Consider the following 14,258-nt stretch of genomic DNA (forward strand, 5'->3'; position numbering starts at 1 on the left):
GAAATGTATATTTATTAATTTATATATTTACTTAGTAATTTACATTTATAATAATTATATACTTGTGAAGATAATTTATGTATGGGTCTGTTTATAAAATTAAAATGAATATTAAATAAATATCCTGAACTTTCAAAATTAAAAAAATTTAATAAATTTTTATTTTTATTCATCATTATAGGTACGATATAAAATTAGAGTGATCTGAATTTCCTTCAGTTATGTGAGCTATTTCAACAGTTAGCATAAAGCCATTCAAAATTAATTTCATATCAATTTAAATATAATTATCAGATTTTAAAGTCTCTATAAATGTAGTTATATATTTCATTCCTGAAATGCCATTCTTTGAATGCCTATGCTGCTGGTAAAGTCTAGTTTGGGTTAAAATTGTCTAAGAAAGATGCAATTAAATTTTTGATGCTTGAGGAATAGATGGGGTGGAATATTTGTATGAACCTATTATTTCTCTTTCTAATATACAGAAAAATGCCATTACTTTATATTGCATAAAATGTTTAAAAACAGTTACTTTTTAGTAAAATAGTTGAAATATATTAAATCTGCCAAAAAACATAGTCTACTATAACATTATTATATTTGCTAAAGTTACTTTATTATATAAATTAAGTAGCTCAATAATAAGAAAATCTTAATTGGTGTCAACTACTTAAGTTGTGTTTTCCCCCCACAGTTGTGGGGGGAAATCACTTACTTTTTAAATATAGTAACAATTTTTCCTAATATTTCAGTCAAAGGTGGATAAGTGAGATTTTACTGTATTTTCAGATTTCTGTAAGTTGGTATTTGGGCACTTATATTTTTTACTTGGATACAAATACCTGTTCTTTTTTCACTGTGGTCTTATGGAAACTTATAGTGGATTTGATTAAATTGAGTTTACTGCATATAAGTAATATCTTTAAAAAGTTTACCCAATGTAATCTCTACACTGAAACCACACTGTGACACAGTTTGTTATGCAGTGGAGTTAAGTGTTAGTAAGAGGGGCCTGTCTCCGATTCTAGGGAATTTAAAGATTTAAATACTAAAAGAACCTAGGATGAAATGATCTCTCCTGTGTATCGGGGCCCACCTGCAGACCTCCACCATACAAGGTTGCAGTGGTGCTCCAGTGTATTTTCTTTGAAAGCAATCAATGCAGACACTTATTTTTACTTTCTTATTGTAGGCTCCCAGCAGTCTTATGGAGACCCTTGAGCAGCATCTAAATACATTAGAAGGAAAGAAACCCAGAAACAAGTACGCATTAGTTGCATATTCTAAATAAGATGAAAAATGTTAGAGTTGTTCTTTATAAGAATGAGACTTGTCATGGTATAAGTTATACTACTACAGTTTTAGGGTGTGCTTTATTGTAATTCTTCTGGGTTTCCTCAGAACACCCCTCCATCCCATTAACTTAAGACAGTGTGACCCTGTACCGGCGATCTGTCTGCCAACTAGTGAAGCCATTTTCCAACCGAACTTTGCCCTTAGAAGGAATTCCCAACATGCAGAAAAAGAATTGCTCATGTTTACAAATTGAGGCTGTAATCATTGTGCATGAGTAACAACAAGCACAATTTCACAAGCAGCCTTGAACACTGTTGTGTAACCAACCCCACTGTGAAGAAAGCAAAGCACTCAAGTACAGTTTTTTGGACTCCAGACTCTCCCCACTTGAACCATTGAGCGTGGCACACTGCTGACATTTTACTGAGATCTTTTTATAGAGAGAGTAGCAATCAGGCAGTGGTAAGTGCAGTTTTACTGGATTTTCATGCCATTGTTTTGGCCACTTACATCGTTGATGGTTTTTCCTCTTTGCATGGAAAAAAACGTCCAGGTTCTATTACCTTTCTCTGCTCTAGCAGGTGTCAAACTTATATATTCACAAGACCCAGTGATTTTCATTCTTGCCTTGCACAGACAATAATTCCACTAGTCTTGAGCGCCTACCCTCCTTATCTCTGTCTGTGTAAATCTCACACATCCTGGGTTTCTCATGGAAACCTTCATTTATCACGCACTGCCCTGCATTCCTGTGTTGTGGTTACCCCCCCCCACCCCACCCCAGACACACACACACACACACATAGTTTAAATAGATTTTCTGATTCTAAAGGTCAGGGACTATTTTATACTTCATTATCTCCACCTTAACACTTAGCACAGCTTTCTGTACACAGTCAGCTTGCAGTGTCTTTCTGGGTCATCCTGGCTTTATGTTTATTCCATTTAGGCTGACTGTAGAACTTAGCAGGGACAACCTAAGGACCGATCATTGCAGGCAGGGCTGTAAGCTGATCATGAATTTTACCTCTGATACTGCTCTCAGAATGTAGCTCCTTTGTGCATTCTGTTGGCATTCTCCCAGAATCTAGACTCATGTGTTGATGTTACTTTTTTGCTTGTTGTTTTATTAGCCAAGTGTTCTTTCTGTCATCTTTTCCAAGTTAGTATAAAACTATTGCATGTTTTAAATTTTCAGTGATGAACAATAGTGTAGAAGTCTCTTAGGCAGTCACAGCAGAGCTATTTGGAGTGATGTGCCTCTCAGGGGTTTTAGCAGGTTTGTTGCCACAACCCAGGGTCTGTCCCAGCTTCTGTGTGGCCATGGATGATCAGCCTTTTGTGGAGAGATTAATATCCGTTTAAAAAAAAACAGGAGAGTATATTAAGTCACAAGAGAAGATGCTCGCTTCCAGCTATTGCTGGGGCCACCCTGTACTAGGGTATCTGGGCAGTTAAGTGAGTCACCTAGGAATTAAGAAAAAGGAGACAGGAAGCTTAAGAAAAAAGTTCCTGCTCCCGTGGCAGTGGAACCTGTTTAACTAAGGAAATACAGTACACCTGTCCCCAAGGGTCAGAGCCTCTGCCTTGGGCAGTAAGGGCTGCACGTCAATGAAAGGTCAGCCCAGCGTTCCTTCCCCTTCTCCCCTACACACTACACAGATCCACGCTTGCCCCCTCTGTCCCTTCTGTCTGCCAGGGCTGCAGTCTCGGGAAGGCAGCCTTCTAGAGCCAGTTTCCTTAGCCCTGATTGCAAATCTAAATTCGCCCCCTTGTGGCTGCTACAAGCTAATTCTGGAAATTCTAGCTATGTATGCTGAGTTACATTTCTAAGAATTATCTTTTTCTGAGAATAATTTTTCTCTCTCCTTTAAAATAATTTTATGCTTGTCAGATTTCTTTTCTGAATTGGCTGAGACCACATATGAACTTGTCTTTGGCTTGTTCCCTATTTTTAAAATAAATGAACTATAGAAGTTAACTGTTTTCTTTTTTGTATGTTTGTGCTTACCTGGGAACTTAAGTGAAGGGTGAGTACTATACTGAGTGACTTTTTTTGCATTTGGTTATCATTAAAAATGCAAAAAAACACTCTTAAGAGTCACATTGGGTATTAACATTTAAAACTGATTCTGTCCATTTTACACATCTGTGTTTTTTCATCCTACTTTTTTTCCTCCCAAGGTGACCAGCATAAATGGTTTTACTTTAGTTTGATCTTCTTGGATCAAGAGACTAACAATCTCTCTTAAATATAGGTAGATAGATATCTTTTAGACTTTAGAAATCAAAAGTTTTTCCTTCTGTTTACTAATCAAAAGATTTTCCCACGTCATTTGACAGAAGTGTTAAAAGATTATTCTATAAAGAAATTAATTACTTAAAGCTGTTTACTGTGTCGTCTAGTAGCAATATAAATTTATTCTAACATCTAGGTCAAGTAGATGCTGACAACAGAGCATTTCAAATGTCTTCTATAAAAAATATGTATGTCCTTTATATTTAGTGCCCTAAAGACACTGATACTTATTTTTGAAATTTTATGTAAATTTTATGAACCTTTGTATATTGTCTGTTTCTATTATTTCATAGATCAAAAGAAAGAAATTGAGTTTATATGTGGGTTTACTAACTTTTGAGGGTGCAGGAAATGCAAGATAAGTCTATTGTAAATAAAATTATTGGAAAGAGATTTTTTTCACATCTGTGTTTTGCTTCTGTTGTTTATTTTTCTAGCTAGCCCTCATAATCAGAACTATGTAGGGCTTATTGTTGTAAGAAATGACAAAAAATTTCTCTCTTGATAACTTGCTATTTCCATCTTGGAAGTAAACCTTGCCATTTGCTAGGGGCATCAGTCTTCATATCGTTTGTAGCATTTTACAAAATTTAGGGTAGATTGCTCTATGGTAGGGGTGTCAAACTCATTTTCACCAGGAGCCACATCAGCCTCGTGATTGCCTTCAAAGGGCTCAGTGTAGAGCTCCTTGCCCCTAGTTAAGGAGGAGTTACATTTATACAGTCCTACAATGGCATTCAGCCCTTTGAAGACAACCATGAGGCTGATGTGACCCCTGTTGAAAATGAGTTTGACACCCCTGCTCTGTGGTCATTCATTCTTTCCTAAAAGTATGCCCGTGTTTTATTTTTTCCAATATAGTTTACCACGTGCTAAATTTCCCTAGCTGAAATAACTGACATAAGTATAGGTCTTAAACAAGTATCATTATCTATCTATAAAATATCATAGCGCTTTCTCTTATAAAGCAGAAATGACCAATGGTAAGGTGGAAAGTCTACAAAGGAGCAAGTTAAAGGAAGCAGCTGACAGAGTGTGAGGGAGGACCGCGGGTGGCTCTGTGTGTTCTCATCTGGACAGGCCACAGTGTGAAGGGGCACAGGCTCTGGGCATCAGGCAGCCTTGGACTGGAGTCTCAAGTCCACCCTTGAAGAACGGTGAGACTTTGGCAAGTTACTTACTACCCTGAGCCTCCGAGCCCTCAAATTCTCACCAGCAACTAATGGTCCTTTTTGAAGTTATGGGCCCAATGGGAGCACCTCTGGTTCTCACCTTTTTGGTGGAATCTGGCCAAAGGCCAGATCCGGTCCCTGGGAACAGAGGTCAGTCATCCCGACTATTTAGTGTCACAGGAAATCATTTTTAAGACTTTTGGTTGATTTACCTTTTTATACAAAGAGTCCATAAATGTATTCTCATTCTAAAATTCAGATAATACAGAGATATATTTCAAGGCCTACACGATGCTAATAACTGCTGTGGAAAGTGCCAGAGATATAAAATGTTGGGATGGGTTCCCTCACTTCTAAGAACTTGGCACCTAATGGAAAATACAAATTCTAAACAGAAAATTAAGATACAGTGAAGAGGCAGTAAGTGGCAGGATAACAGTAAGAAATTTTCATTCGTTTGTTTAGTCCAGGGGGTAACTACAAGTGTTACTTAGTAATAGCACTCATGCAGGAGCTTGGAGAATTAATTCTTGTGCCATTTATGATAGTTTATACTTAGATTTGAGTGTGATATTCTTTAATAGCAGGTGGAGCAATTTAATCATTTTTACTATCTTTATTATTGTTATGGAGTATAGAATATGCTAGAAATTTTTGCGTATTAGGTTGGAAACATATTTCAAAAAGTGCTTGCATGTCCTCAGTTCTCTCTTTGTAACAGTATTTCTCATTGGGTCGGTACCACTGAGCACTACTTCATGAAAATTGCTCGAGAGATACATTAAACTCGATTAATTTATTCTTAGAAAGTGACTATGTCAAATGAATTCTGTGTTTTCATTGCCAAGTTCAGGCTATTATCTTAGATTTTATTTAGACTTAGCTTCCTTCCTTTTCCACATATATAAAGGAAAAATGGTAGAAATGAAGAAATTATTACTCAACAACTCATTAGGAAATTTTCAGCCTTATGCGATACTAGATTTTTAGGCACCGAAGTAAATTGTGTAGATACAGAAAACACTGAATTCATTCCCTTTAGTAGGCCCTTTGAAATAAGCAATAGAGATGAATGTGTATATCCTTTTCTTTGTGGGATATGCCATTCGTAAGATCACGTGTAGCCAGTACACATACCCAAACTAAGTCTTACCCAGTGCTTCTGCCTTCATCACACAGCAGAAATCTTACTTTACATTATGTTAGTTTTAAGTGAAAATTAGATTTAAGGGAAAATGGCAGACATGTATTTGCAAATGAAGCTGAACATAAAAGGTATTAATCAGGCATATAAAACTACTAGATTTCTTTTGCTGTATCTAATAAAACAAACATACATGATATTGTGTGAACTTCCAGTCACTCAGTAACTCTGCTAATTTTGTTCTGCTACTGCTGTGTGTGGTACCTTCTCCACAGAGTAGTAGTGAGACATCCTGTAAGACATTGAAAATCAGCTCCTTATGGAAATATGTCTTTATCTACTTTGTTTTATCATTAATTTATTTTCCACCAACTTGGGCTAGTACAATGTAAGCTATTTAGGCAGCTGTTTCTGAAGCACTTTGTAGAAGTGATGACCAATAGTCACTGCTACCGTAATCGAACTGAAAAAAATTTTTCTCCTTCCTAAGTTTTCCTTCACTGCCTTAGAAACAAGTGTTGAGGTTATTGTTCCTTTTCAAGCCCTCACTAGTTCTAACCAGACAATAGGAATACTTTTTATAGATTTCATTATAGCCATAAAAATATATACAAACCTGAGGAAGCTGAGACACATTTCAGTTGCAGGGCTTTGGGGATTTTTTAAAATTCTGGTGTTCCTTTTATGCCTCATAGTTATGATTAATTGATCACAATATACTTCATCTTTAATGAGTTTTCTAACTTTTTAAAATAACGAACTAGAGTGTTTTTTTAATTTTATAAAACACTTTTCACAAGTCTTAAAAAAATTTAATTTCCAATTTGAACAGTTTTTTTTTTGATGGACGTGGGCAGAAATGATCAACTCAAAGAATTGAAATGCTAGAGATACAGGAGAAAATTATATAAATTTAAGAATCTAATACTAGAAATTTAATGGATAGAAAACAGGAAAGAGGAGGATGCCATCACTGAGTAAAAGATAAAAAGTATTTTTAAAGAATGTGTCCATTACTAAAAAAATTGTGTATAAACACGTTGGTGTTTGACCAAGTGATATTATCAAACTGAAATGTTTCTGTAAATGAATTCATATGTATTCGGTTTAATTTTTTGTTGCCTTTTAGATCTGGTGCTCCCTCTCCATTAAGTAAGGTAAGTGTAATTTTTGTTTTAACTATTTTAACCCTTTTTGAGGTACAGTTTAGTGGCATTAACTGCATTTTTGTGCAACATTACTATCATCCATTTTCGTAACTTTTTTTTATCTTCCAAAGCTGCAACATTTACTCCCCAGTTCCCCTCCTCCCAGTCCCTGCCACACACTTTCTTACTGTCAGTCTCTGACTCTGAGTCCTCCAGGTGCCTCATGTGAGTAGAATCATCTAGTACCTGTCCTTTTGCAACTGGCTTCTTTTTCTCAGCATAACTTCAAGGTGCAGCACATATGTCAGAATGTCCTTCCTTTTTAAGGCTGAATAACATTTCATTTAATGTATATACTGCATTTTGTCCATTTATTCTATCAATGAACACTTGAATTGTTTTCACCTTTGGCTATTTTAAATCATGCCAAAAGTGAACAATAGTGTACAAATATTTGTTCAAGTTCCTGCTTTCAGTTCTTTTGGGTTTATATGCAGAAAGGGAATTCCTGGATCAAATGATAACTTTGTTTTCAGAACTTTGAGAAAAGGAAAGTGTTTATGTATTCTTTTTTGTATTTTCTAAGTCCAATGTAATATTGCAACGTCTACTTTGTATCTATTTGGAGTACATTTTTTTAAGTAGAAGAAATTTTTACATATTTATATTACAACTGAAAACAAATGTGTCTTTGTAACATTGTACTAGTTACAAAGCACTTTCACATACTCTGAATCACAGCCCTGTGACAGGTAAAGCACATAATGTTATTGGTGTTTTAATAGTAGAGAAACCAATTGTAGTTGGTTATCATTCCACAAACATGGCTTTTTTTAAAAGATTTTTTAAAATTTATTTTTAGACACAGGGGAGGGAGGGAGAAAGAGAGGGAGAGAAACATCAGTGTGTGGTTGCCTCTCACGTGGCCCCTACTGGGGACCTGGCCAAAAACCCAGGTACATGCCCTGACTGGGAATCAGTCCTGCAACCCTTGGTTCACAGGCTGGCACTCAATCCACTGAGCCACACCAGCCAGGGCAAGCATGCCTTTTAGACAGTCTACTTTAATAAATTTAATTACTCCTTTGCCTCCCCATCTCTTTTTCAGCCTGTAGAAAAACAGGATTAGGTTTATCAGCGACAGCAGTATTTCCTTCTGTAGATCTGTAGTTTACATTTGCCATTGTATTTTTTAGACAAAAAGTGATAAATGTGTTCTTTCCTGTTTGGCAAATTTCCATCACTGCACGTAGTTGCTGTCATGACAGACATGAAGACTGTCATGCCTGCAGCGGTGGGTCCCAGACACCCTACAGAGTGTCAGTGCCTGGCTGGCTGCCTAAGGCTGATTCCCTTGGGAGCTTGAACAAACAATCAGATAAAACAAACAAACAAGAAGCTCCCTGGTGATTCTGATACAAAGCCAGGCCCAACATCCTTATGTCTATGTGAAAAATTCCAACATGTGCCTGCTGAGTAGAATGTGGTAAAATTATGGCATCCTTTTGGACAGTCTGTTAAGACATTTTGGCCAAATTGACTTTTATTGACTTTTTCTTTTTGTAATAACAGGATTATTTTGGTTTTGTTTTCCTAGCTCTCTCAGCTCTTCAGAGCTTGCTGTTGTTACAAGGCAGTTTGTAATGGGCTTTTGAAGACCTTTATTTCAGCATTCACATTGGTGGATTCGTGCTGTCAATAAGTTCTTGGTAGTAACTTATAAACACCACTTATTTAGCTGTGTTGGTTTAAAAAACCTAATTCGTTTTTAAGAGAAACTGTCATTGCCCACAGTGGATGCTTAGTTAGTTCTTTCTATTTCCTTGATAGTCTTTCATATTCCATTTGGAAATTTTGAATTTGGGGTGAATAAGGAGGCTTGAGTTGATGTTTTCTGTGTAACAATTTGTTTTTCTCTGAAGGCTCAGTGCTTGGCACTCGTGTATCGATGGGATTTTGACTTCTCAGTTAGTTATATTCTTGGACAAATAGTTGTTAGACAAATACTAGTTAAATCTGTAAATTCCTATACATTTCTTACCTCCTCAGTTTTTTTCTTAATTATTGTTTTGGAAATGTCCTTTAAGTTTGGTCTATTTGAAACCAGAGGTCCACATACAGCAGCATCTGGTAACCCTTGCCCGGTCTTGGTCTTTGTGTATTTTTCTTGCTGTTAAATCTCATTTCAACGTGTACAGAACTATCAGTGGACTGTGTTTGAGATGTCCCACTAATCTTTTCTTTCTTGTGAATATGTGGAGAATTAAATATACAAAATAAAAGAAAGTAGACTTAGGATAGTTATTCAATAAATATTTCAATTTTTTAAATGTTAGGCAACTGTTAAGTCCTCTCCTTAAAAACAAAGCAGTCCAGGACAACAAATGTTAGCTTTTGTTTCACTTTAGTTTCATCTATGTCATATTAGTGATGGGATGTATTCATGATATTCTCAAGACTAGCAGTGACTCGTTTTTTGTGAATTGTTCTCTGTTCATCTGTGAACTATTTTATAAGTTAGATTTCTAGATTTTAAAAGCATCCGAGAAGATTTCATGTGACATCTTCTTAGGATGCAAAGGAAAAAGAATGCCCTTGGTCTTATACCAACTATTATAATCAATAATTTTTTTGAATTTGGAATTCATCAAAATTTTTTACTCTAATTTTATGTTCATGAAATACAGTTAGCTTTGATTTTAAATATGTGAATAGAAGTCTTTACAGTATTAGGCCAAACCCTATTAAATCATTTTACATGTTACATTTCACTTTTAAAATCTGAAGTATATGTTCTTCAGTACTGTTTATTTATTACAATTTTTTATTTCAAACTTCCTTTAGTTTTTTCTCCCAAGAGAAGTTACCAGAAATGCTGGGAATGTCATGGGTCTGGTACCCATGTGTGAAAGCGGAAGCCCTGTTGCTCTGTGTCCCATACATTCATGTTTGACTAGAGTGTGTTGTGCGTCTTCAATTTCAGTCTTCTCCAGCCACAACTGTCACGTCTCCTAACTCTACACCAGCTAAAACTATTGACACATCCCCACCGGTTGATTTATTTGCAACTGCATCTGCAGCTGTCCCAGTCAGGTAAGTAGATGAGTATTCAGTGAATGTTTGTTAGGATTTTGATTAGGGATTCCTTTTCTTTTTAATGTACTGAACTGAAATGATTTCAGAAACCGAAAGCTAATGTTAACATGTAATGTTTCAGGTTATTTTTTAGGTATACAAAATAAGTTCTTTCATACCTTATACAGTTACTTAGGCCTGTACCTCTCAAAGCATTAGAGGGACCTAAGCTGTGGATCTAAGCAACAGTCAGCTGTTGCCCACTCAGCTGGGAAAGGAAGTGAAAAAAAATCATGCACACATTGCAAGTTCTTCTGAGATTGGGGGATTTAGAAAATGTTTTCTAAAAGTAGTGTCTTCTTGTGGGAAATTTAAAGGGTGTGCTAAAAGGCTTTGTTTGAGAAAAAAAAAAAGCTCGCGGTCATAGACCAATTAGCGGGAAGAAACCACCACAGCAGTCCTAACCAGCGATGACGGCACGAACAGGACAGGAGAGCAGTGAGAACTACGGTACGTCTGTGAGACCTCAGGGCTGCCTACAGCCAGACGCCAGCTCATGGGCTTCCTCAAATACTGGTAGCTTGAGGTCAACCCTTTGTTTGGCAGTTTTGCCTTGAGAGGATTCTAGTTGTATTTCCTAGTATCTGTGACTCTGATTGTGAATGCCCTGTACTTAGAGACTTAAATTTTGAACTGAGCAATAAACCCAAGTAATGTACCCGTGTTAACTACGTGTTACCCTCTGCTTGCTTAGTTTGGCTTTTTATAATCTCCAGTTTAGTAAAACCAAGTCCTTTCTGCCTCTGTACTAAAATAAGCTGCTTCTTATAAAAGCTATGATTTGGGTCTTAATAAATATGTTTCCCCATTCTGACATTTATACCTGTTATATTTATTACATGGGCATCAAAACTAGGCAGGTTTCAGGGGGTTTGAAACATTTTATTAAAAGCAGCAGAGTCTATTCTTCAAAAGAATGTAACTTGGAACTGTAATCTGTAAAAAGATAAAAAAGAGACTGCTGTTTATGAAGAGGGGTGGGGAACCCGGGACACGGATGGCTTGGTCCCTGGTCTGGCGACCTTCAGGCCAGGTGCTCCATAAACCTGGATGTGCACGCAAAACCCCCAGAGTCATGTTAAAATAAAGATTCTGATGTAGTAGGTGATAGGGTTAAACCTGAGATGATGTGTTTCCAACAAGGTCCCAGGATGCTTCGCACCTTGAATAGCAAAGCCCTAGAGTCCTCTTTAGAACTCCTGCAGGCAGAGAAGCTTTGAAAAGCACAGCCATAGCTGAATAAGAATAAAAAACACAGAAGAATTTTTAAGTGAGGCCTCTTTACAGGCGAACCTAATATGTTGTAATTTTATTTAGAAAAAGAGGTACATTATTCATTTTAGTATCTTTGGTTTATAAATCAACTCTCAAGAATTTTTTTATACAAAAAATTTAGGAAATAGAGGAAAGGAAAAAGTTACCCATAATCTTCTTACACTAATACCTTTAATATTCGGATTATGTTTCTTTTTGTCACAGTTTCCATAATCAGCATTTCATAACATGTTTAAGAAAATTCCACCTTACTTTGAGGTATTTAGGTTTTCCTCTTTTAATTTCTGTCCTGTGAGACATAGCTTGAAATATGGTTTAACTTTGTTACAGTCTACAGAGTGAGACTTGGCAAACTAGGGCCTAGGGGTCAAATCTAGCCCACTGTCTGTTTATATAAATAAATGTTTATTGGAACAAAGGCACATTTATTTATGTATCATCTACATCTTACTTCATTTTACAGCGGCAGAGTCAAGCCGCGATGGAGATCATCTGGCCCATGCACTTAAACTACTTAGCTCCCAGCCTTTTCCCAAAGTAGTTTGCCAGCCCTTGGTGCAGAAGAACATATGCATCACTGCTGTGGTTTCCAAAATGCAGTTCTTTTATTTCATTTAAAATGTACAAAACTGTGATGTTTTCTACATAACTCTGAATTAAAGGCATTTTTACATTATAAAATTTCAAAATCCGATTTGAAGTTATGTTTTCCATTCAGCACTCCTAAACCCTCCAGTGATCTCCTGGACCTCCAGCCAGACTTCTCCTCGGCAGGGGCGGCGGCGGCCGCAGCACCAGCACCAGCACCAGCTTCTGGAGGAGCCACTGCCTGGGGAGGTGAGTGAAGCCAGGCAGCCACGCCATCTCTCTCTTAGTTGTTTTTACTGGGGCTCTCATAGCCATGCTTACCTCCCAAAGGTCCAAAATGGTGCTAGCAGCTTGGAGAGAAAATGCTCAGAATGGCCTCTGTTGATTGAAATACACATTGAGAAAGAGAGACAAGAGGCAGAAAAAATACCTATAACGTTCAAGTAGTCATACAGGTTTTATTTTAAAAGTTGGAACAAAGGTGGTACTTTGCTATTTGAAAATTCTGATCATATTTAGTATGTTTTACTAGAGATTAAGGCTTTAGAAGATTGGGTATTTCTGCAAATTTATCAGATTATGCAAAGGCAGAATTTCTAATCTGGTTTTCGCAGGTACAGGCCTTTTCATGGAATCCTTTAGACTGGAATTGGTTTTATTCACATTGTATTTGGCTTAATGCAATTGAAATCTGAGCTAGATTCTTGTTTGTGCCAGAAAAGATACACTCTAAACTGATTGAGAGGAATTCCCATTTTATTCACATACCTTGGGAAAAATTTTGCTCTGATAAGTATTTGTTTTAAAAGCATATTTAATACTAATATAAAAATTTAGTTAAATACTCCCTAATTCTCAAAGCTGCAGAATTGGTTTTAAATACCTTGCCCTGTTGCTATCAACTATCAACTATCAAAATCAGTTTTTAAAAGTTTAAAAACTACTCATGCAAATATAGGACAAGATGGTGGAATATGGAGTGCCCCATCATGTCTGCACACTGCAGCAGTAATTTGGCAGCCATCCATGGACAAAAGTGCCTTTGTGGGGGCATTGAGACCCAGGCAGGAGGTGGTGAAATCCCAGTCGAGCCAAACCTAGGAGGGTTACTTTGAGATAGCAGGCCTATGCCCACCTGGGAGGCTGGGTCCCAGTCTTGGTCCTGACATCACTTCCATCCCTCTGTGGACTCACCTATAGTCCTATTAGGCCTTGGTCCTGCCACCAGTGATATCCACCAAGGGGCCCAGGAGGAGCCCCGTGTGTCCATGCCTTGGGTAACAGGCCTGCTGACCTTGGTCTCAGCTGTGGACCCTGAAACAGCCTGTGACCCAGTGCCAGTCCACCTCATTCCTGGGCCAGGAGCAGTCCTGCCTTCCCAGGGATCCAGCAGTGACACATTGGTTCATGGCCCTAGACACAGGCCCAGTGACCTTTGTTCAATCTCAAATCCTGAAGGAGCCCAGTGGTTCACCTCCATCCTTTCCCAGCTATAGTCAGGGAGCAGCCCTGCACACCTTGGTGAGACCTGGTGAGAAACACACCCTGTACACCTTGCTTCTGACTGTGGAACTTAAAGCCACCCCCCGAATCAGTTCCAGCCCACTCTACTGCATTCTAGAGCTACTCCTGCCTTCCCATCTAGTGAGCAGGAGCCACACCTATTCATGCATCTAGTAACAAATGCACCATCTGTGGACCCAAGTTCAGACCCCTGAAATGGACACTTGTCCTAGCTCCAACTATAATGAGCAGTTCCCGAAGGCAGTCTCATCCAGCCAGGGACTAGGCACGAGTCACACCCACCTGAAATTCAGGTAGCAGAGCCAACAACCATGGACCTGCAGGAGACCCAGCAGCAGCCATGTGACCTGACTCCAACCCCCATTCAGCTGCAATCTTGGAGGCAATAGCATCAGTCCAGAGACCTTACAGGAGAGGTCTTTCCTGCCAAAACCAGTTACTAAAGACTGGAAGAGGTGTTTGCCCCTTCAGGTGCATAGATACCAGCAGAGGGCTGCATGAATCACAGAGAATCAGACAAACAAACGTGCTACCAGCAAGTGAAACTAATGAAGATCTAGTAACCAATCGCAAAGAAAAGGAGATCTACAAGTTGCCTAACAAAAAATTCAAAATAACCATCTGAGAGAAACTCAGTCATATGCAAGAGATCACAGATACACCACTAAACTAAATTA

General features: G+C 37.8%; 1 protein-coding gene across 21 annotated transcripts in view; it reads left to right on the forward strand.

The window, feature by feature from the left end:
- The window catches only part of SNAP91 (synaptosome associated protein 91), a 130,672-nt gene that overhangs the window by 68,681 nt on the left and 47,733 nt on the right, over positions 1-14,258 (forward strand). For 16 of the 21 annotated variants that reach the window (XM_037039316.1, XM_037039321.1, XM_037039327.1 and 13 more), the window contains exons 10-14: positions 1,193-1,263; positions 3,321-3,326; positions 7,041-7,068; positions 10,043-10,152; positions 12,188-12,306. In XM_037039316.1, coding sequence (XP_036895211.1) covers positions 1,193-1,263; positions 3,321-3,326; positions 7,041-7,068; positions 10,043-10,152; positions 12,188-12,306 — 334 coding nt within the window. The remainder of the gene's footprint in view (positions 1-1,192; positions 1,264-3,320; positions 3,327-7,040; positions 7,069-10,042; positions 10,153-12,187; positions 12,307-14,258) is intronic. The other 5 variants (XM_037039323.1, XM_037039326.1, XM_037039331.1 and 2 more) reach the window with 1 other exon arrangement.

The sequence above is a fragment of the Sturnira hondurensis genome, unplaced genomic scaffold, assembly GCF_014824575.4.
Source record: "Sturnira hondurensis isolate 20B ecotype Veracruz unplaced genomic scaffold, ASM1482457v3 Scaffold0025370, whole genome shotgun sequence".
Lineage (NCBI taxonomy): Eukaryota > Metazoa > Chordata > Mammalia > Chiroptera > Phyllostomidae > Sturnira > Sturnira hondurensis.